This window comes from Pantherophis guttatus, chromosome 5 (assembly GCF_059756535.1).
Source record: "Pantherophis guttatus breed Tessera chromosome 5, ASM5975653v1, whole genome shotgun sequence".
Classification (NCBI taxonomy): Eukaryota; Metazoa; Chordata; class Lepidosauria; order Squamata; family Colubridae; genus Pantherophis; species Pantherophis guttatus.
Genome location: NC_142067.1, coordinates 943,049 through 966,317, shown reverse-complemented (window position 1 = coordinate 966,317; position 23,269 = coordinate 943,049). Strand labels below are relative to the sequence as shown.

General features: G+C 51.4%; 2 protein-coding genes across 5 annotated transcripts in view; one reads left to right on the top strand and one right to left on the bottom strand.

Moving 5' to 3' along the window:
* The window catches only part of NUP98 (nucleoporin 98 and 96 precursor), a 40,708-nt gene extending 29,001 nt beyond the window's left edge, over window positions 1-11,707 (bottom strand). For 2 of the 4 annotated variants that reach the window (XM_034435917.3, XM_034435919.3), the window contains exons 1-6: window positions 11,285-11,707; window positions 5,832-5,934; window positions 4,762-4,863; window positions 4,472-4,651; window positions 1,976-2,115; window positions 225-332 (exon numbers count right to left, since the gene is read on the bottom strand). In XM_034435917.3, the coding sequence (XP_034291808.2) occupies window positions 225-332; window positions 1,976-2,115; window positions 4,472-4,651; window positions 4,762-4,863; window positions 5,832-5,907 (606 nt within the window). In that variant the 5' untranslated portion in view covers window positions 5,908-5,934; window positions 11,285-11,707. Of the gene's footprint in view, window positions 1-224; window positions 333-1,975; window positions 2,116-4,471; window positions 4,652-4,761; window positions 4,864-5,831; window positions 5,935-10,874; window positions 11,150-11,284 lie in introns of those variants that run through there. The other 2 variants (XM_087895667.1, XM_087895666.1) reach the window with 2 other exon arrangements.
* PGAP2 (post-GPI attachment to proteins 2) lies at window positions 11,703-22,127 on the top strand. Its single transcript, XM_034435920.3, has 5 exons — window positions 11,703-12,069; window positions 12,183-12,435; window positions 14,231-14,337; window positions 19,706-19,814; window positions 20,874-22,127. The coding sequence occupies exons 1-5, from the start codon at window positions 11,899-11,901 to the stop codon at window positions 21,002-21,004; spliced, it is 771 nt and encodes a 256-aa protein (XP_034291811.2). The 5' UTR covers window positions 11,703-11,898; the 3' UTR covers window positions 21,005-22,127.
* The last annotated feature ends 1,142 nt before the right edge of the window (window positions 22,128-23,269 follow it).

The window sequence follows — 23,269 nt, the reverse complement described above, 5'->3', positions numbered from 1 at the left end:
AAAATCTCCAGCGATGGAGCTCCCAGAACCCCTGGAGGCAAGTCATTCCACTGACTAATTGTTCTCACTGTCGGGAAATTCCTCCCGAGTTCTAGGTTGCTTGTCTCCTGGATTTAGCTTCCATCCGTGGCTACTCGTCCTGCCTTCTGGTGCTTTGGAGAAGAGGCTGGCCCCTCCCCCCTCCTCTTCTCTGTGACCACCCGAGGCCTCCAGCCCACACTGACCTCGAGTGATTTGCTTTCATACTCCTTCATAGCGGTGATGCACTGATGCTTGGTGCTGATGTTGGTGCTGACACCAGACTTGACCATGGTGTCCGTACCGTTTGGTGCCTGGAAGAGAAACGACGAAGGCACTCACCGAAAATGCAAGTCCTGGAAGGAGCCACGTACTGGTGGTGCTTTGTGGGCTTCCAAGGGCTGAAGGCTCTTGATCCGAGACCCAGGAAATCCTGCTAGGGTACCAGTCAGCCTGCACGCCTAGGTTGCCTTTCTGAGGGTCACTGAATTTGCCCTCTGGATGCCCCTTGCCTTGCTCGGCAGGGTAGGTCCACCCTCTCCTTGCCTACGCTCTGCTCTGAGTTCTGCTTTTCCTACCTGGAAGGCAGCCTTCATGGTTCTGCCTCTGTCTGCTGCTGCTGCCCTTTCAGATGGAATGTGAGCAGGAAAGCTCCACCTCCCCCCTCTGCAGAGGCCCAAGACCCCCCGTTTAGCCGATCTCGCCATCTTCCACTTCATCAACTGCTACAGAACCCTCAAGAATGGCGATTCCATCCACCCCTTAAAGGGGCCTCTGCCCTACCTAAAGCAATGCCGATGAAGCACCACCTCCCCACTTCCTCTTTCTCACCAGAGGCCAAGGCAGAATGGGGGGGGGGGTGCACTGGACTCAGGGCAATAGGCACTGGCCGGCACCAGCTTTCCAAGGTCCTATTCAGAGAACTGCCTCTCATCCTGCCCTGGTTTGAGGTTTGATGTGAGAGTTTCTATACGTGAAGAACACTTTGTCATAGTGCCATTCCTCAAGAGATGAGCAGCATCAGTTGAAGAGAATATCTGTAGCTCAGGGTTGAACTGTGGGGTCCTTTGTGCTCTCTGAGTTTGGTGGCTTTCTTGCAGATGTTTCATGACCTAACTAGGTAACATCATCAGTTCTAGAAAGGAGTGAGGTTTGTTTATATACAGTGGCTTGCCTCCTCGCCAGCAATCAACACCCAACTAAGCAGAGATCTACATTAATACTAGACCAGGGTATTGGTCTTGGCTGCCTCAGGAATTTTGGGAGTTGAAGTCTACAGGTTGTAAAAGAGCCACAATTGCCCACCCCTGTACTAGACCAACAATCAAGCAGCAAACAACATCCCAATTAAGGAACCACTGAAAAACTCCCAACACTAATAGGATAAGCCACTAGTATATAAACAGACATCAAACCCCACACTTCCTCCACTGACGTTACCTAGTTGGGTCATGAAACGCCTGGAAGAAAACCACCAAGCTCAGAGAGCACCAAGGACCCCACAGTCTTTCTCCTCCACTCCACAAAACCCACCCACTTCCAGCACTGATGAGGTTCCCTAATAGGGTCATGAAACGCCTGGAAGAAAACCACCAAGCTCAGAGATCACCAAGGATCCCACAATGAGAAGCACAGCTGTTATTCTCGGTCTCCCTTCTTCAAATAATTTACACACAAATAGAACCATTGACAACATTCAGTATCGGGTTTTCCAGAGCAGCAAAATTAATCCAGATTCCCCAGCATACTTCCTGAAAGACATCTTGACAAGAACTTTCTAACCATAAATTAAATATTGTTATGCTGGCCCATATGAAGGACAGATGTCTGAGAGGGGATCGTGATAAATATGAAGTCTTCTTGTTCTCTTATCGATGGCAGTGAATGGGATCAAGGAGGACAGGGAGTCTGGTAGGAAAGCTGAAATTCATTAAAAGTGCATGTGAACAGGACTTACATTGAATTTAATCGTGGTGCCAGTAGGGACGGTGGAAAAGCTTGTAGCCCCAAAAAGGGAGCCAGATGTGCCCCCAAATGGATTGGAGGCTGTGTTAGTGGTGCCAAACAATCCTCCACTGCTGGTGCTTGTCCCAAAATCTGTAAAAAAAAATTAAAATAAATAAAAGCCCTGTCCAAATGTGTCACAGATAAAACTAAATCTTTTTTTAAAAAAATACACAATGAATACCTGATAGAAAAGAGAAAGAACTTATACAACATTTCAAATCAAGGAGAACTGGGTCATGGATCACCTGGGCAGGTATGAATAAGCACTCCTTTCCACCCACAACCAGAGATTAAAAGAGAGGCCAGGGTCTTTTGTTCAGGGATGGGGGCAATTTCCCAGCCCATTTGTCTTTCCTGGGTGGGGTGGGGGGAAGCAAGGACACAGGGAGAGAGGAGGGCCACCTTTTCTGTCCTCTGCAGGAAGTCGGTGGAAAAAAATGGTTCCACCCAGTAGATTCCATTTTTGCTAAGAATTCCATCATCCAGCAGGGAATTCTGCCTTCCAAAAAGTCTCCTTAGAGGATGTAGAAACCCTGAGTTTTGGGGGGCTCAAAGGGAACAGGGTGGAGAAGGGAAAGAGGGGCTGTTTTATTCCTCCTCTTGCTGACTCTTTGTCCCACCCAAACTGCAGGGAAGGATCAGTGGCTCTCAGCAGAGGTCTGAACGGATTCTTTGCACAAGGGCTGACCTACCCCTTCCTTCAATCTATCCAATCTATCTCTGGGAAGCAGCATTCTGATTGACAGGGGGCAGCTGTAAACAGCTGTAAATCCTAAAATCAAATAAATGAATGAATGAATGAATGAATGAATAAAATCCTCCAAGAGTTTTAGCAGAATATTAGGAGAGCACAGATATCGGGCTGGTTAATGCCCTAAAAGTCCCTCTCCTCACTATTTAGCTAACTTTTAATATCAAATTTTAACTATTCTTGCTCCTACTTTAAATTTCCATATTTGGTTTTTATGCTTTTAGCATTTGATCTATACCCGTGATGGTGAACCTATGGCACGGGTGCCACAGGTGGCACGTGGAGCCATATCTGTGGGCACGTGAGCGTTGCCCTAGCTCAGGTCTAGCACGCATGTGCGCACTGGCCAACTGATTTTTGGGCCTTCCAGGCCCACTGGAAGTCAGGAAATGGGCTGTTTCCGGCTTCCAGAGGACCTCTGGGGTGGGGGGTGGGGAAGGCTGTTTTCACCCTCCCCAGGCTCCAAGAAAGCCTCTGGAGCCTGGGGAGGGCAAATAATGGGCCTACTGGGCCTATTGGACCCACCATTAAGGGGGTTGCATGCGCATGCATGGGGGTGCAGGGTGTCATTGAATTATGGGTGTGGGCACGCACGCACGCAACCCCCCACGCTCCCCACGCTTTTGGCACGCGATGGCAAAAAGGTTAGCCATCATTGATCTATACACTCCCCAGAGTCCCTCTGAGAGGCAAGTGGGCAGTTTCTAAATGCGATAAATAAATCCTTCCTGATTAATAAGGTTATCAATGTATCTTTTTCAAGCCCAAGTCACTTTGCATCACTATGAACTCCGTGAAAATACCACATTTAAGCTGAAAGAATGGGAAAAGACTTCAGCGCATGAACAAGGCTGAGGCTTCAGCTTGTACTTAATCAAAACTTTGACAGAAAAGCTGTGTCCCTGTTGACAGAGCTCCACGAAAGCTGGCCTTAAAAACCAGTTGTGAGGTTATTATTATTATTATTTGTCTTGCAGGACTACTTATGCATTTGCTCAAGGTCAAGTTCTCTGACTGATTGAACAGAGTCCTTTCTGCACCTGCTGGCCAAAAGAGCACAAGCAGAATTAAAGGGACAGAGAATTCAGCAGGAGGCTGAACCTCCCTCGTAATGGGGATCAAAAGTGGGAAGGGAAAAGGATAGGATCTTTTACAATATTTCGATTTATATTTCTAACCGCACTGATTCTGACTCCTTGACCAAACAGGTTCTTCCGTTTATGCCCTGGTTCACCTATTTTTATTTTACTAGCGTTGGAAAGCTGAGTTTGCAATCGGGATGTGGTGGCATCTGCAGCCAGAGTGGGGTGTGTGTGTGTGTGTGTGTGTGTGTGTGTTTGTGTGTGTGTGAAGAGACTGGTTAACCCTAAAATCCTCAAGAGCCTTCATCTGGTTGTTTCCAAGGGAGTGGCGCTAGTCGGGCGAGATTCTTGCAAATAGGAGACCAGCAATAAAAAAACCCCACCTTCTCTGATCAGCTCAGGGTGTTGGTGTTGGTTCCTTGTGCCTGACACAAGCTCTGTGAACCTTACAAACCTCACTTTCTCAACAGTACCCAAGACTGCTCCCTCAAAGGTGCTTAGGAGTGTTTTTCAGGATTTGGAAGAGAGGCCTCTTTTGCTCAGTGCTACAAAGCAGAAATGGCCCCCTGCAGACGGCATTTCCAAGCTCCTTTAGAGAGACGACCATACTCACTGCCAAACCCCACCGGCTTGTTCTGGGCGAAGGCATTGCTCTGGGTGGAGAAGAGGCCTCCCCCTGTGCTTGCGGTCCCGAACAGGCCGCTGGAAGTTCCAGTTGACGTGCCGAAACCAAAACCGGTACTAGTGGATGACGTGGCTGGCTGGCTGAAAGTACTTGCCCCAAAGAGCCCTCCTGCAACCAAAAAGAAGCCCTCTGATCAGGCACCCGAGAGGAGAAGGGGGACGTGGGGGGAGGGGCACAAAAGGCAGAGGAGGGGGGGTAGAGGATAGAAATCTGTGTACCTGGCTTGGTCTGAGTGCTACCAAAGAGTCCTCCGGCATTGTTATTGGATCCGAAGGCAGACGTCCCAAAGGCTCCTCCGCTGGTTGCCCCAAAGCCAGTATCTGCAAAGCAGAAAGGGGGGGGGCATTGGGGAGGGGAGGGGAAGGGAGGGGTACAAAAGGATTGAAGTTCAGCTGCTGTCATGGCCACGCCTGAGCGGCAGAAAGCAGAAACCACTTTCAGGCCAGAGTGCAAGTTTTTAAAAAAATAGTAGATGGTGGGTTTGCAAGCCCATCTTTCTGAACACTGAGGCTCCAGTGATAATTATGTGATCATTAAAAAGTGCATTTGAAGGACAAACTTTTGGAGGGCTTACCACATTTAAAAAATAGAGAAGGTTAAATAAAAAGCTTTTAACTCAGTTCCATCGCATCCATATTCATGTTATACAAATAGTCCTCAACTTACGACCTCAACTGAGCCCAAAACTTTCTTTGTTAAGACAGTTGTGAAATGAGCTTTGTCCCGTTCTACCACCTTCCATGCCACAATTGTTAAGTGAATCACTGCAGTTGTTAAGATAGCAAGATAGTTGTTAAGCGAATCTGGCTTCCCCGCTGACTTTGCTTGCCAGAAGGTCACAAAAGGAGATCACGTGACCCCGGGACACGGCGACCGTCATAAAATATGAACCAGTTGCCAAACACCCAAACTTTGATCAGGTGACCATGGGACCATTCATCAACGGTTGTAAGTGTGAAAAAATGGGCATTAGGGACTTTTTTCAGTGCTGTTGTAAGTTTAAACGGTCATTAAACAAACTGTTGTAAATTGAGGACCACCCGTAAAGAAAATGTTCTACATTCTATGTAAGACTGCAGAATAATATTATTCTCTATGTAGTTCATAAGGATAACATACTATTAAGATTTAAAGTATGTTGTTTAAGCATTTCCATCAGAGAGATGGGTAAACACAGAATTAAAACCTCAAATCATCATTCAAAGATAAGAGCATCCGAGGAGGTAAAAGATTTCCGCCTGGAATTACCCATCTGGGCCAAAACATCCCTCCGTTCTCAGTCACTTACTCTGTCCAAAAGTCGAAGTTGTCCCAAATCCCCCTGTGTTGCCGCCAAAAGGCGTTCCAAAAGATTTATTAAACATGTTGAAGTTATTTCAATGTCTCAAAACCTAAAAAAGAAGAAATAAAAACTTTAGACAAACTCAAGTTGTTTTTTTCCCCAGAAATCAATAAACTAGCAAATTACTAACTGGTCATCTTGCCATCAATGGCCATAGAGAGTTATGAGCTGATCCCATTATGAGCTGATCCCATTTCAACTGAGTGGGCACTGTGGAAACCCTGGCTACCTGGTTAGTTTATATTTCATATATATATATATAGAAAAGTTTTACAGAAAAAAAAGGATTTCCCCCCCCCCAATATTCCCCCCACCCTTTCCCTCCCCTCATCCCACCCTGCCCCCCAGACTTCCCAGAACAAAATACAAGGTATTTCAATTAACAATCATAAGCTAAATTAACCTATCTATCCTCAGACTACTAAATCCCCCCCGAAACCTTAACGCCACTATAGATAACATAATACTTCTAATACTTAACGTTCATTCATAAGCTATTTGATATTTCCTTGTCTGATACTTATTTTTTTTTTTTAATTTGATTTATATGCCACCCTTCTCTGGAGACTCAGGGCGGCTTACAGTGCGTTAAGCAATAGCCTTCATACTTTTGTATATTTATACGAAGTCAGCTTATTGCCCCCACAAACCGGGTCCTCAATTTACCTACCTTAGAAAGGATGGAAGGCTGAGTCAACCTTGAGCCTGGCGAGATTCGATCTTACTTTAATTGCAGACAGCTGGTGTTAAATTACAGTGCTTCTGTCTGTTGAGCTAAACCAGGCTCCTTGAATATAATCAATCCATCTTCTCCATTCTGATACGTATCTTACTAACTAACTGGTTAGTTTATATTTCAATGTAACTTTTGAACTCAGAAAATTGGGCCACGTAAGAAAATGATGGTTTAATATCATGAATACACGTGAAGCAAGCTGGATGAAAAAAAAATGTTGGACATCTTAAAATATAAGAGAAAAATGCTATTTGAGAGGACAAAACTGGCTCAGATTCATGAAAGCATAAAATAACAGACTGCTGAGGGTCTTGGAAATCATGATCATAGGGTACTATTATTAAAAATAAAAGGAATTATTATAACACACAAGCATTAAATTGGAAGCCTCACATTGCAATGAACAAGGATATACGTCCAATTTTGGAGCCACTAAGATTATTGGATGAGCAGGCACAAAGACAGCTGACTGAAGCCTGGGAAATGCCCCTCCCCAGTGAACAGGAGTGCTGATTTACCACCAGCTTGTCAAATATTTAGGAGGGGAGAGCTTGGAAGTACAAGGAAACACCAGCCAACAACTTAAAAGCCAGCCACCAACACCCCAATCAACATCTAAAAGCCACACACAACAGGCACCATATAGACACCCCAGACAGAAGAGTCCAAAGCACACCCTCTGTTAGAGGAGAAGTTCTCTGAGAATGGACTCCAGCATGAGTCTGAAAGCTGGGAAGACTAAACCTCTGATCGTGGTGACCAATCCCGAGTATTACATTAATAAAGAAATGACATACACTATCATTATGAGATGACATACACAATCTCTTTAGGGCAAAAGTATTTCCAGAATGTCACAAAAACTTCTCTTCCAGACTCAAGACGGAAAGAGACCTACAAGCCAATCTCTTACATTGTAAAGTATTCTATCGTATGATGATGCAAGCAGCTGTATGTCTCATTTTTATTAGTGCTGTCAACCTTCCCCTGCCATTCACAATGCTTCTCCCAAATCTCAGCCAATCATATTTGAAAGACCTCCTCATGCACGGTGGGGCCACCCAGATGCTACTAGAAAATGCCTTGATAAGGCAAAATGGAGCAGACTGGGCCTGATTCTTCCCAGCTCAGATTAGCCCATCAACCAAGCAGAAGCAGCTGAACTTATTTTATACCCAGGCTTTCTACACAGAATAAACTGGAAGCTTCTGGTTCTCCTAGTTTCCTTTAGAAAGAAAATTTTAACTGGTCCAATTACAGCATGGAAATGCCGGCTTCTGTTTTAGTCTCAGCACAGGCAAATCCAAAGAATTCAACTCCAACCGGCTGTTGACACCTAGTAAGAGTTTGCTGATGATTAGCAAGGGTCAATTTGATTTGCCCCAAAATTAATGCAATTTAGGAAAGTGATTAAAACCGGATTATTACAGCATCTCTGAGAAGGGATGATTTACAATTCCTCCTGTACACAGGCTATGACTATTTCTTGGAATAGGAAAATTTATCCCAGAATTGCTACAGTTGCCTTTCTACCCCCTTTTTATTTTATTTATATAAGATTATTAACTGATTAACAAGTGGTATGGCATATAAACCTATAGCAAAATTAAAGTGCTATACCCTGCAGAAATAAGTTGTTTTGTTCAGTTTAGTTACATCAGAAGTTGACTTAGTGGTTAAGGCACCAGCCTAGAGCCCAGGAGACGGTGAGTTCTCGTCCCACGTTAGGCATGAAAGCTGGCTGTGGACTTTGAGCAGTCAATTCCTCTCAGCCCAACCTACCTCACAGGATTGTTGTTATGAGAAAAATAGGAGGAGGAAGGCGTAATGGATATGTTCCCTGTCTTATTTATAAAAATAATAAAGGTGGATATAAACAAACCCACAATATACTGTACATTGTTTTTAATCCAAGCAAATTATAAGTCTTTTACTGATGTACTTAAAGGATAAACATTTTGTGAATCAACTAGCTATGGGAATATAAATTAATTTCTAAATGTTTTATTACACGTTAAAGACTATATTATTGGCAATTCATAAACTTTTGAACTTCTGTTTAAAAAGCAGGTGAAAAACTAATTCATAAAGTTTATCAATACTCATAAATTCAAGCTCTACCACTATGACAGGTATTTTTAAAAAGTGAAGTGACCCCTTCTCTCAAGCTGCTCATGATCCCAAGAGGGTTAAAATGCACAGCTTCAGGAGCTCTGGTTAATGAAATCGTAATTTGCTACTCTATAAAATGTAACAAAACTCTTTACTGCAAAATCCAAACATGGCTGATAAAACTTTTTGCTATTTATATGCATGTCCTTGACTATCATTGCAGGAAAAGCTTAGTTTGAGTATGCTTAGCCACCTGGCTCAACTTTTGAATTATTTAAGGCCACAGAATCACCTCTAAAACAATCTCTATTTTCTTATCATTGCCTGGTAAGAATCTTCATTTCCAAGCAAAGAAAGTTGTTAATGGTATTCTCTAATAGAGAATCAATATTTTGAGCTTTTGATTCCAGAGTTTGAAGGGTCCTTGGTGCTCTCTGAGCTTGGGCGTTTTCTTGCAGGGTTTCATTGCCCAACTAGATAACATAAACAACGCACTGACCTTGGCACTGATGATGTTCCCTAGTTGGGTTCTGAAACATCTGCAAGAAAACCACCAAGCTCAGAGAGCACCAAGGAATGCACCATTCAACCCTGACCTACAAATATTATCTTCTATCAATTCCAATTTCTTTAATTACACTGAAAGGAAACCACAATAAAACTGAAGAAAAACTTTTTCAAGTCATCTTGGTTGCACTCACATCAACTCCTGGCCTGTGGAACAGGGGTCCCCAACCCCCCACCCCCCGTGACCGACACCAGTCTGCAGCATGCCAGAAACTGCCCTTGCAAAAGTGAAGCCCCATCCACGGGATGCAGGCATGTGAAACCACACCCCCTCTGGTTCACGGAAAAACTTCTCTCCACGGAACTGGTCCCTGATGCCCAAAAGGTGGGGGGGAGGGGAGTTGCTGCTTTAAAGCATCTTACCCCCACCTGGGGTGAGATCTGCTCCCACGCTTCTGACCTTCCATAAGGGCCTGATGACATCCCTCTAACAGTTGGTTTCGGGCCCCAATGGGGAGTACCATGCTGGAGGTGGTTAATGGACCAATAGCACATCTCACCTCACCCTTTGCACACCCTGTTTTCTCTTTCCCTATCTTTTTACCGTAATTTTAATCATAATTTATATTTTTATTGCATATATATCTATATACAAACACACACACACATATAGTGTGTGTGTATGTATGAATGAATGTATTTCTATAGTTTTATTGCTTTTAACCTTGTAAGCCACCAAATTGTGGCTTACAATTTAATAAAGAAACTCCTAGTCTAGCTAAAAGAATTCTCAGCTTCATCTGCCAGCATGACATATGAACCAACCCATGTCCACACGCATTGCTTGAAGCTCTCCAGCTGTGTCCCGAGTTGACCAACCAACTGTTGATGAATGTAGACTCTGCTGTCTACATAAGGTGCTTTTTCAAGAGGCAACTGGACTTTGTTTTTCCTTTAAGAGGTTTCGCTTCTCATCCAACAATCTTCATTCAGTTCTGACTGAAGGGTGGAGGATGGAAGGATTTATAATTCTTGCAGTCATCTGGTCGTTAGCATTCTTTCTGAGGGTCCTTGAGGCCACTTGGAGGTTCATCCGTGTCCTCAGGGTCACCTTTCCAGGGTTTCAAAGAGGCCATATCCTCTCCCTCCACAGAGGAGAAGGGACAGACACCACTTACCTCCTGTTTACAACCCAGCCCTCTCAGCAGCTCCAAGAAGGTTCCACACCCATTTGCACTTTGATTCGGGTGACCCCGAGAGCGCGGATAACCCTCCAAGTGGCCTTGGAGGCTCTGGGAGAGAGGGTCCACGCCCAGAGGGCTGCAAGGACTATAAATCCTTCCATCCTGCACCATCCCAGTCAGAAGCGAAGGAGCTTCTGGGGCGAGAAGGGAAACGTCTTCAAGGGAAAACAGAGCCCAGTTGCCTTTTGGAAAAAGCACCTTCGGGACCACCAGAGAAGCTCCGTGGAGGCTCCGGGGATTCCTCTCCCGCCTCCTCCGCCTTCCAAGCAGCGGAGCTGCCCGGAAACCACGTCCAGCGCAGGTCTGCTCGGCGTCCGGCTCCCTTCCCGGGGAATTCTCCCGGCCAGCTCCACTGGGGGTGGGGGCGGGGAGGGGACCGGCACAACTCACCGCCAGGCAATTCCTCCGTTCAACTCCCTGGTTCAAAACAAACCCATAAACGTTTCCTTCTGCCCGCTTTCCCCAACGCTCCTGCCCCAGCCTTCCTTTGGCACCCGGGGAACGCTTGGCCGTGGCAGGCGGGGACGGTCCTGGCGCCCCTGAAGGCAGCCGCGGCTCCCTCGCCGCTCACGTGAACGAGCCAGGACGGGCCGCCCCCCCCACCCCCCCACGACCGCCGGGAGCGCGGACTGAACGGCGCCCCCCCCCCACCCGGTGCCGCACGTGCGCTCCCCTCGGCCGCCCCCCCCGCCCGCCACGTGACGGCCCCGCCCACTCGCCCTCCCCCCACCCCGCCGGAGAGCCGCGCGGCCCCTCCTTCCCCCCCCCCACGAAGACCCCGGGCCCCTCCCCCCCCTCACCGCTTCTTCTCCTCCGGGCTGGGCCTCCCGACGACGGAGACGGGAAGGGCGGCGTTGGGCCCGCGGCCCGGCCTAGCGCTCGCTCGCAGCGGCGTCTCTTGCGACGGAGAGCCGGACGGCGGCGGCGGCTCCGCCTCCCACGATACCCGCCTCAGCCGCTCGAGGGGTCGCGACGGGGGGGGGAGGAAGCGGCAGCGGCGAAACTGCGTCATACACGCACGCTCGACGCTCTTCCGCGCGGGACGTCAGGGCGGCGAGGCTTCCGATTGGCCGCCCCGCCCTGCCTTTTCCCATTGGCGCCCCATTCCCGTGACGTCGGAGCCTCGCGCCGGCTTTCTATTGGCCGGATCCTAAACCCGCCCCAAACGTCGTCCCGTCTCCAATCCGCCGCGCCGTCCCTCCCGACGTCCGTCGCCCCAGAGCGCACTGGGACGCTTCGATTGGCCGGGGAGCCGAGAGCTCTGTTGCTGGGGCGGGGCGACGTCGCAGAGCGTGCCGTGGAAGCGGGCGGAGCCTAAGCGGGTGTGGTGCGTCTCCATAGCAGCCGGGGGCGGCGCCTCGGAACTACGCTTCCCGGCCTCCCCGGGCGTAGCGCGGCGCAGGTGAGGCTCGGGATGTTGCAGGTGGCGCTGCCGCTGGATCGCGAGCGGGACGGGGCGCTGCTGCGGGTGCGCTTCACCACGCTGGCGGTGGGGACGGTCTGCTGTCCGCTGGGCGGCTTCCTCTTCTGCCTGGCCTGGGCGCTGCTCTTCCACTTCCCGGAGGCCACGTACACCCACTGCGGCGTAAGTCCCCGGGGGGGGAGGGGGAGGGGGGAGGGGAAGGGGGAGGGGAGTGGGGGAGGGGAGCCCCCGAGTCACACACCCCCCGCTGACCTCCCCCCTCCCCCCCCTTCCAGGTGCCCAACTACCTGCCGTCGCTGAGCGCCGCCATCGGGGCCTCCACGCCCGAGCGCTACGTCTGGCGCCTCTGCATCGCCCTCCACTCCGCGCCGCGGCTGCTGGTGGCCTCGGCCTACTGGCGCCACTACCGGGGCTGCCCCTACCCGCAGCCGCGCCACTCCCGCCTCTGCCACGCCGTCCTGGCCCTGAGCCTGAGCGAGAACCTGGGGCTGCTCCTGCTCACCTACGTCTCCTCCGCCGAGAACCACGGTAAGCCTCTTCCAACCCCCCCCCTCCCTTCCATCCCCTCTTCCAACCCCCCCTCCTCCCCACACTCTCCCTGCCCCCTCAGTCTCATCCCCCCCTCCCTCTCTCTCTCGCTCTCTCACACACACACACACATACTCCCCCCCATGCACTGGCACGACCCTCCCCCTCTCCCTGCCCCCTCCCTTCTCATCTGCCCCCTCCATCACCTCTCCCCCCCCCTCAGTGTCATCCCTATGTGCTGCCCCCCCCCTCTCTCACACACACACACACACCACTCACCGGTGCAAGAAGTCTTGAAGGCTTCCAAGCCCGAATGGGAGCTCCTCAGCAATTCCAGTGCCGGCACCAGCTCCACCCTAATGACGTCCACAGGCCACTCGGATGAAGCCAACCTGGTCCTCGAGGCCAAGGCCAGGCCGGGAGGCCAAAGCAAGCGCCCAAGGCAAAGGCAAAGGGAACAGCTGAAGAGACCCAAAGTTCAAGCAAGAACGCACAGCAAGGAAGCAAACACTTGGTTCCCAGCATCGCCTCCATCCGCCTGCTGTGCTCAATAGCCAACGTCCAAGATAAGATAACCTTCATTGTCATGTTTTACTCTGTTCACACACTGGCACGCCCGTTAAAAATGAAATTTCATTGCCTGCTCCCATACATATCACACATACACACGTGCTGTATGTGTACCTACATCCACACATATAAATACATATACATATTAATCGCTGTCCATCTTGAATGCATATTGAAAGGAGAGTTCAAAAGGTTGATGCTATATGGAACAAAACTGTGGCCGAATTTGGATGTTTTCTGCTTCAGATACCACAAAGCCCCCTCCCAGAAGGTAACAAGGAAAACAGGTTGTGAAAAGGATGTGTAGCATCCCAGACACACCTGCGGACTCTGGTCAAGCATCGCTTGTATGCCATGTCCTGGATAGATGGACATGAACTGCCAATAATCTTCTCTGCCACCCTTACCACTCTCTGCACCTGCTTCCTCTCCGAGGCAGTAAAGCTTCCAAACCAGACTGTAATAGAATAGAATAGAATTTTTTATTGGCCAAGTGTGATTGGACACACAAGGAATTTGTCTTTGGTGCATAGGCTCTCTGTGCATAAAAGAAAAGATACATTCGTCAAGAATCGTAAGGTACAACACTTAATGATAGTCAAAGGGTGCAAATAAGCAATCAGGAAACAATATCAATATAAATCGTAAGGATACAAGCAACAAAATTACAGTCATAAGTGGGAGGAGATGGGTGATAAGAACGATGATAATGCAGTCATCTTGGCTGACCTTCTCTGCCCTGCGTGTTCTCGGATCAGAGGCAGAAGGCAGTTCCTCTTCCTCATTGCTGACCGGCTCCACCTGCATGCTTTCCCCACCTGAAACCTCAGGGCTGTCCAGCTCCAGCTGCACTTCGGCCAAATCCCTCTCAGACGGATGCTGGGAGCTATTGACTAACTCCCCTCCTGACATGCCGGGTACTGGTTCATCCTCCTCCAAGCTGACCTCTGGAGAGAGAACGGGGGATACATCCAGGGGAGTCATTACATGCTCCTCACCATCAGCCCTGCCCCCTTGTCTTCCCTCCTAAATATCATCCCTCCCTGCCACACCCCCTCTCTCCCTTCCCCTTCTCTTCCGCCCTGACTGTCACCCCCTCATTCTCTCTCTGTCTCCCCCCCCACTCCTGTCCTTGTATCCCTCATCATCACCCCCACCCCCTCCCTCTTCCGTCTCCCTGCCTCCCCCACACAGTCATCTCTCCTCCTCCTTGTCTCCCCTGCAGCCTTCCACCAATTTGCCTTCGGCCTCTTCATCGTCTCGGCCATCGGACACATGTTCCTGACCTGCCTGCTCTGGCGGCTAACCAAGAAGCACGCCATCAGCCCCGAGGTAAGAACGGCCTCCCCCGCTGCCTTCTCCTTTGGGCTCCCAGGTGGCCGAGCAGTTAACTCTCCCCCCTCAGTCCCTTCCCATTGTTTGCCTCTCACTGTCCAGTCGGTTTGAAGAGAGATGTTTTTGCAAACAGTCCCTCTTTTAAGTCGGGGGGATTTCCGCTCCCAGCAAATGACCTTGGAGACCATCAGTTCCCACAGACAACTCTGCTCCCGCTTCAGTTTCACTTTCCCCCCAAGCCTTGGCCCCCCCCTTCCAGCCTCCCTCCAGGGTTCATGGCACACCGGCCTGTGAGGTGGCAGTTCTGACACACGCTGGATTTTAAGGCTGCGCCTGCCGGATGCAGAACGTGAGGACAAAAAGGCTGCGTCCTTTTGCCTGACCTCTAGTGACCGTGTGCCAGGTAGAAGCCAGGTAGCCAGCAGGTTCATGGGCCTCCTTTGGTTGGGAGGGGCTGTTTTGGCGGTCGCTCTGTGCCTCCTCCTGCGAAGAGGCGTTTGCAACGCCCGGTCTGGTGAAGCAGGTTTTGTTCAGACTCGTTGAGGGAAGCTGCTGGAGGGGAAAGGCATCCGAGGTCGGTATCCCAGGCTGCGAGTTTCACAAAGAGCCCGGCAGGATCCGTAGCTCATCCCAAGTGGGGAGGGTGCGGTATTTATCCTTGGAAGAAACGGCCTGGCGCTGAAGGGGGGAGAGTTCCTTCAAATAGGCCCTCAGCCAAGGTTGCCGCTCTCCAGCTCTTCCTGCCTGTAGAAAACGGAGCAGAAGAGGGACTGAGGCTTCCGGAAAGCAAGAGCCGGGGAAGGGGGAGAGCTGAGTTCAAGGCTCCCTTTCAGAAGGCAGAGGGTGTGTTTAGTCGCCCGGTGTGGAAGGGAGGGGGGGTGTAGATCCCCAAATGAACTTTGGCACCATATGCTGCCCAGTTTTACCAACAGAAGAGAATATTTCTAGCTCAGGGTTGACCCGTGGGGGTCCCTGCTGCTCTCTGAGCTGGGTGGCTTTCGTGCAGCGTTTCAGTACCCAACTAGGGAACGTCATCCGTGTTAGCAGGGAGAGGGGTTTGCTGGAGTGGGGGGAAGGGAGGAGGAGGACAAGGACAACAACTGGGAGGTTCTTGGTCTTCTCTGAGCCTGGTGGTTTTCTTGCAGATATTTTTATTACCAATCCTCCAGCTAGCACTGATGATGCCACCTAATATGGTAATGAAACGTCTGCCGGAAACCCACCAAGCTGAGAGAAGACCAAGAGCCCCACTGCTTAGCTTTATCCGTGGCATGTTCTTTGGACTGGTGTCTGTCGGGTACAGGAAGCCCTTCAGACCTCTGCTGTCCTGCCTGTGTCTGGGGGCTGCTTACTAGGAAGTGCCTCTGGGAGGATTCGGCTGTGGAACCGAATCTTGGCTTTGGGGGGGGGGGGGGGGGGGCTGATTCTGCTGGAGGGAAAGGATGGTCCTGGGCCACCAGGGGGCAGTTTTCCTGGCTTGCCTTGATTGCTTTCTGCACCTGTGGCTCCTGGACCCTGGTTTTATTGGGTGCGGGGGTGGGGGGGTGGGGTAGAGCTTAATTGGGGAAGAGGGGAGGGAGTGTTGGGGTCCCAACACGAATAGGGCAGAGGTGTCCAACCTTGGGGCCACTTTAAGACTTGTGGACTTCAATTCCCAGAATCCCCTAGCCAGCAGGGAGTTGAAGTCTTACAAGGAAGTTGGGCAGCCCTGGTGTTAGGGTGTCTGCCTGACCCTGTGCAAAGCCTTCCCCCGACCCCCAGCCCTGTGAGCGAAGCCCCTTTCCAGCCAGCCTTAGGGCTGAAGAGCCTGGCTTCCCAGCAGCTCAGCCTCCCTGCAGGAGACCAGAGACACCCACCCATCTCCTCTGAGTAAGTCTGGCTTTGGAGCAGGAGGTCGCTCCACCTTACAGGGTTTTATCCCAGAAATATCCAACCAGTTACTGCCGCCAGCCCTTCGAGGTAGGCCAGGAAACCCGCCTGATGGAAAGCGGCTGCGTAACAGAAGGCTGGCTTGGTTTCCCTCTGAGTAAGAGAAGGAATCACGGTGACTCTCTCGTTACCACTCTCTCCCTTTAAGGCGGAACCATCGGGCAACCCTTTGTCCAGGATGGCAGAAGGGCTCCTGCTTGGGCAGGGCCTACAATGGTGGTTCATTCTTTTCTGTGAGGCCAGGGAGAGAACTGAATAACTACTGTGAGTCGGAAGGGACCTTGGAGATCTTCTAGTCCTACCCCTGCTCAAGCAGGAGACCCTAGACCATGCCGGACGAGGGGCTGACCCATCTCCTCTCGAAAGCCTCCAGGGATGGAGCCCCCGCAGCTTCTGTTCCACTGGTTAATTGTCCTCAGGGTCAGGAAGTTTCTCCTTAGTTCTAGGCTGAATGTTTCCTTGATGAGTTTCCAGCCCTTGCGTCTTGTCCTGCCCTCGGGGGCTTTGGAGGACCTGAGGGAAGAGTCCCCTCTTCTTTGGGGCAGCCCTTCAGATAGTGGACGACTGCTCTCCTGTCCCCCCCCTCCCCCCGAGTCCTTCTCTCCTGTAGACCAGCCATAGCGAGGGAGGCAGAAGTTGGGGGTGCTGGAGGGGAGGCGCTCCCTCTGGGATTCTCTGCCCCCGTGAAGGAGGGTTTGCACACAGCCGGCACAAGCGCAGCGGTTACCGGTTCCCATCTGCCACTTCCTGTGTGAACTTTCACATCGCAGCTTGTTTGTGGTCCTCAGTGGGGCCTGGGCTGCACCCAGCCCCGCCCACTTCAAAGCCTGGGGCCCGATCCTGTGGATCTGTGCCCAGCCGAAGAAGCCCAACGGGTAGTATGTATAAGTAGTAACCAGGGGGCCTTTTTTCGGGTCAGCTGAAAGGCTTTTCAAGGCGGCTCTGCTTGTACGGGTGAATCTGGGTCCGTTTGCAGTGGGGAGTCTAGCAGCCCCTCTTCGGCTTCACCCACCTTCTATTCCGCTGCAGCTGACAAAATCCGAGGCCTTTGGCTAAAAACCTCTGGAGCCGGAAGAGGGGCCGGCAGATTCCTCCTGATTCCTGGTCCCCAGAGACCTTTTCTTTTGAAGAAGCAGCTTCTGCCAGGCCATTTGGGGACGGAGGTTTTGGGGGCAGGTCGTCTGCTCTCTTATACTTTTGCCCTCCCTGCTGAGCCCGGCTTTTCCACGGTGTTTTTGCTGCTCTTTCAAAAGTGGGTGTTTTGCTTGAGGAAATTCCCAAAGGGAGAATAGCTGCCTTTTCATCCGACGTATAGACTGGGGTTTGCAGCACCAGCTCTTGGGGCCTCAGCGGGGACAGGAGTTTTCTAAAGATAAATGATCTATTGGGGACTTTTTCAACCTCTCTCTGTCGCATCCAGAGTGCAGTTCCTTCTGCAAACTTTCTCAAAGTGAAACAGCCCCATCGGCTATTTGTAGCCTGTGCATGTGATGCTACCAGGAGCTGTTTCTCAGGGTCACCGATGGTGCCTCCCTCCCTCCCTCCCTCCCCTGTCTGGGCTAAGTAAACCCTTTGCAAAACCACTCTGGTTGCCCTTGTTTGTCCCACGTTAGCTGAGTCAGGCTGCTAATCAAAGAATGAGGTCTACTTCGGTATCTGAAACTCTTCAGAATTTGCTCTGGCTGCGGGAGGGCTTGAGTTGACTGTGGCCAGCCTGTTCCATTGGCTGTAAAGGGGGCTTGGATGAAGATGTTCTTCAGATGCTGAGGCCTTAGAAGGCGTGCAGAGAAGAGGATTAGGGCAATGGAGGCTAAAACCTATGAAGAATGGTTGCAGGAACTGGGCATGTCTAGTTTCATGAAAAGGAGGAGGAGGGGGTGAGGTGATAGCATCTTCCAGTATTGGAGGGGCTGCCCCAAAGAAGGGGGGGGTCAACCTGCTCTCCAAAGCACCCGAGGGCAGGACAAGAAGCAACAGATGGAAACTAACCAAGGAGAGAAGCAACCTGGAACTAAGGAGAAACTTCCTGACAGCGAGAACAATTAACCAGCTTGCCACAAGAAGTTGTGGGTGCTTTTATCACTGGAGGCTTTCAAGAAAAGACAGGACAGCTGTTTCCCTGGGACTGTATAAGGTCTCCTGCCTTGGCCAGGTAGCCCAGCTTGGACCGGAAGACCTCCAAGTTCCCTTTCAACTGTGTGACTCTGCTCCTTCCAGCCCTGGGATTGTCTGCAATGCTCTGGCCCAGCAGCTGAGGCTCCAGGGCAGGTGCAGAGCTGGGGGAGGCCAAAGACCTTTCTAGTCCTGCACTGAGGGCTCCTACCAGAGGCGTCTGCAGAGCTGACCAGCAGGGCAGAGGAGTAAACACCACAGCTGGACAAAAGCTGTTTTTTCTGGAACTCTCTCTGTCTCTCTCCTGTATGCCGTTGTGGGAGGAGGAACGGTTCAGCAGTTTTCCACCGAGCGGCCAGGGAAGCCACTAGGTAGTTTCCCCTTGGGGTGGGGGGTGGGGGTGGGGGGGTGAGTTTCTGGAAGCCTGCCTGGAATGACCCCAAGGGCATGGTCGCCCCACTCCTCATTCTCTGGGTTTTCTCTGACCTCTTCCGCTGTCGCTGCCCGGCCTGGTCCTCCTGAAGCCCCCGGCATTACACAGATTTTGTAAAGAAGTAGACAAGTCTTTCGTTTCTGTTATTACAGAGAGTCCTCGACTTACAACGGTCCGTTGAGTGACCAAAGTTACAACGGCACTAAATAAAAGTGACCTGTGACCCCTTTTCACACGTGCAACCATTGTAGCATCCCTGCAGTCACGTGATCCAAATAGCCTCGTGCTTGGCAACTGGCATGGACTTACGACGGTCGCAGAGTCCAGCGGTCACGTGATCCCCTTTTTGTGACCACCTGGCAGGCAAAGTCAGTGGGGAAGCCAGATTCACTTAACAACCGTGTGACTCACTTATCGACTGCAGTGATTCACTTAACAACTAAGGCAAGAAAGATGGTAAAATGGGGCAAAACTTACTTACAAATGTCTCATTTAACAGCAGAAATGTTGGGCTCGATTGTGGTGGTAGGTTGTGCGAACTCCCTGCCTGTAGGCAGTTCCAAGCCGGGTGGCTTTTTTGTAAAAATTAGGCTGTTCAGCTCTGACAACCTCAGTATTGCCAGATATGGAGGAAGTCCAGGGGTTCCAGTCACAATTGAGATAGCCAACCCACCCTGAAAAAGCAACCACCACCCAGAGATGCTTTCTGCTTTCAAAGGAGAAAAGAGGGACCCACCCGGATACTTTGCCCTGTGGACGTCCCAGGGTGGGCGGGCGCAGGGGATTCCCGCGAGGGGCTTCCTTGAGCCTTGGCCTGGAGTAGAAGTGGGGGGGGGCTGGAGAGAGGGTCAGGGGGGGTCCAGGGGAAGTCATCCCGGTCTCTCTCCACAGGAGCGCAAGTCCTACAAGTGGAAATGGTGGCTCTTCCTCTTCAACCTGCTCACCTTCCTGGTGGCCGTCTGCTTCTACTTCCGTCATAACCGGTATTGTGAGGCTGGAGGTAAGGCGGCCCCGGCCCCCTTCTCCTCTGGGCTCCCCTGCTCTCCCCTCCTCCAGACCTCTGCCCTGCTCTCTGCTTTCCCTTCCCTTCCGATTGCAGCTGAAGCCTTTAGACCAGGGGTCTTTAGCCCTTTTCTTGTGCCCGGGACCCCTCTGAGAGTCAGGCCAAACCTCTGGACCCTCCTCAGACCAAGGCACTTAAACGCAGAGATCCAGTGGTCAGTGAGGGAAAGGAAACGAATGACGCTCAAATGGCCTTCCAAAACTTTATTAAAAGGAACAGACACGTCGTATAGTAATATCGGTCCTTCATTATTAGCCCATGAAATCCGTACGAATACCATTTTGGAGGCATAAATCATTTTAAGTAGTGAGATTCATTAAAGTCAGCACACCTTTCGGGAGCCCAGAGACCCATCACTCCTTGGTGGCCCACATATTTTATTGAGTGAAAAACTAACTCTCTGTGGCCGATTATTGAAAATAAACATGGACTTTCGGTCCGTGAAGCCCAGGTTCAGAAGTTCAGCTTTAGACCCCTGAAAGCCACGCGGGGAGCTTTTTGCGCATGGCCAGGAACTCTCTTGACTGCTGGAAGGGATGAGATGCTGATGCACCTGTTGAATGCAAACGGTCTTCCCGATGTGGAGCAGAATATCCCAGGCATTGTGGATTTTGCTTCGTGTCAGGGCTCTCTAAACTTGGCAGCTTTAAGACTTGTAGAACTTCAATTCCCAGAATTCCCTAGCTAGCCGTGAATGATAGAGTTGGAAGGGACCAGAAGGGTTACCCTGTCCAATGTTTCTCATGCTGGCTGGGGGATTCTGGGAGTTGAAGTCCACAGGTCTTTAAAAGTGGCCAAATTTGTAGACCTGTGCTTTATATGGAACCCAAGCCCACTTCTGATGGGCAAATTGAAAAGCTTAGATCAGGTTCTCTACCGAGGCAGCTTTAAGACTTGTGGGACTCCCAGGATCCCCCAGCCTGGGACAGACTAGAAGACCTCTGAGGTCCCCTCCAGCCTTAGGATTCCATGTTCTGCGTCTGCTTCCTCTTGCAGTGTACACGGTTTTCGCCTTCCTGGAGTACCTGGTGGTCCTGTCCAACATGGCCTTCCACATGACCGCCTGGTGGGACTTTGGCAACAAGGAGCTGGTGGTCAGTTCCCAGCCGGAGGACAAGCGCTTCTAGCCGGGAACCAGCCGGCCAGCTGGTGGAGGAACCTCTTTAGGGGGCGGGGGGCGGCGGCAACGCTGCTGCTTTGGAAAGGGGGGGGGACTTTGGGGTGGCTGTGCTATCCTTGAGCGCTGAAGGAGAGAAGGAGCCCCCCAGGAAAGGACTCTTCCACCCCCAGCCCCACCCCTCCCACCTGCCCGGTGGGAAGTATTGCAGCCCCCCCCCCCCGCTTCCGCTCTCCAAAGGACGTTGGAGGCCACCACTGGTGCTGCTGCCTACTAGGGAGGGGGGACATTTAATCTCCCGGGTGGTGGGGGCGGGGGCTCCCTGCTGGGGGAGTGGTGGCTGGCCCCCTTCGGCCACGGGTTCCCCCGCTGCAATCATGGAGGTGAAACAAATGGGCAGGAGGGGCTGAGGTTCTTGAGACCCCCCTCTCCCCTCCCCTCGTTTTTTAGCTTTTGTACTGATATCCCCATCCCCCCTCTCCCCCCAGGCCGGGGGAAGGGAGGGCTGCTGTGCTTCGACCGTGTTGACCTCCCTGCTCTTTCGCCCTCCTGAGACGTGGAAGTCTGGGGAGAGGCTCAAAGTGTGCATTGCGTGGGTCCCCCGCACCCCCCCCCAAAGATACAGATCTGGAGAATCGGGGAGGGAGGGTGCGTGGGCTGCTGTGCGGTGGCTGCTTGACCAAAACTGACTTGAACAATGACTGAAGGAGAGGCTCTGCGGAACCATTTGGGCCGAAGGGAGGCTGGGCAAGGTCCGGTTCTTTCTGTGGAGGATTCGCTCGGGGGCCGTGCCTTTCTTGGCTCCAAGCCCCCCCTGCCCCCACACTCCGGTTCCTGCTTGGGGCAGACAGGAGAAGCGAGGCTGAGCCCAGCGGCTGCCCCACAGAGGAGGCAGGGAGGCTCCTCCATGGTCATCGGTCCCCCCCCCCCAGTGGCAGAGTTGGTAGCCCTGAGCCCAAATGCGCCATCTGAAGGTGGGGGCCTTCGGACACTCGGACCCCGGGGTCACCCTGGAGCGGTTCTTGTTCCTCTTCCTCCCGTCTCTGTGTGGAAAAATTTGCATTGCCAGATAATGTATTTTCATCTACTTTTTACTTTCCCCACAAAATAAAGCACTGAGTATTTTTTTAAAAGGTGAGTTCTCTGGGTGGTTTTAGAGGGGATGCTGGGGGGGGGGGCAGGGTGTGTGTCCTTTTTGGCTCCAATCTGTCACCGTCCATCCCTCCTCCCTCTCTTGGTCTGCAGCCACTCATTGCTTTTTACAGCCAAGGAAGCATCTGGAAAAATGGAGGGGAGGGGGGTGAATTGTGCCTTCCCTCACCCCATTTGGGGAAACCTGGCTAGGGAATTCTGGGACTTGAGGTCCATGTGTCTTAAAAGTTGCCCAGACTGAGAGACGCTGGAGAAAGGGGTCCTTCTGGTCTCTTGCAACTCTATCATTTGTGACCGGCTGGGGAATTCTGGGAGTTGAAGTCCTAAAGAGGCCCAGGTTGGGAGACTCTGCTCCAATTGAGATTGGTCTGGCCCCATTGGCAATGCTGCGTTCAGCTCTGGGCACCAGGCTTCCAAGGAGGGGACGGGGAGGAACCGGAGGACATTTAGCGGGGCTGGACCCAAGACCCATGGGGCACAGCGACAGCAATGTGTCCAGCCTGCTCAAGAGACCCCCAAGGAGAGAGGTGAGCGCCCTCTTCAGATACCTCCAGAACAGTGTTTCTCAACCTTGGTGGCTTGAAGATGGGTGGACTTCAACTCCCAGTATCCCCCAGCCAGCAGCGCTGCTCCAGAAGGCCTGGCCTCGGGGGCAAGCGGAGGCAACCAATTACAAGTAGTCCTTGACTTACAACAATTCATTTAGTGACTGCTTGAAGTTACAACAGTGACTTATGACCAGCTCTTCACACTGACCGTTGCAACATCCCTGGGGTCATGTAATCAAAATTCAGACGCTTAGCAATTGCTTCATATTTATGACGGTCGTAATGTCCTGGGGTCACATGATCCCCTTTTGTGACCTCACAAGCAAAGTCTATGGGGAAGCCAGATACACTTAATGACCGTGTTGCTAACTTAGCAACTACAGTGATTCACTTAACAACTGTGGCAAGAAAGGTCATAAAATGGGGCAAGACTCACTTAACAAATGTCTCCCTTAGCAACATAAATTTTGGTCTCAGTTGTCGTAAGCCGAGAACTACCTGTGACACTAAAAGGCCAGGCGAGACATCGCAAGGAATTTCATGAATGCAAGAACTGTTGGCCGGTGGAACAGACC

Bases quoted from the DNA above. Each gene is read 5' to 3' on its own strand.
- PGAP2 (XM_034435920.3), top strand. From the start codon at position 11,899: ATGTTGCAGGTGGCGCTGCCGCTGGATCGCGAGCGGGACGGGGCGCTG. The intron at 12,070-12,182 runs GTAAGTCCCCGG...CCCCCCTTCCAG, and splicing joins CCACGTACACCCACTGCGGC to GTGCCCAACTACCTGCCGTC. The intron at 12,436-14,230 runs GTAAGCCTCTTC...TCTCCCCTGCAG, and splicing joins CTCCTCCGCCGAGAACCACG to CCTTCCACCAATTTGCCTTC.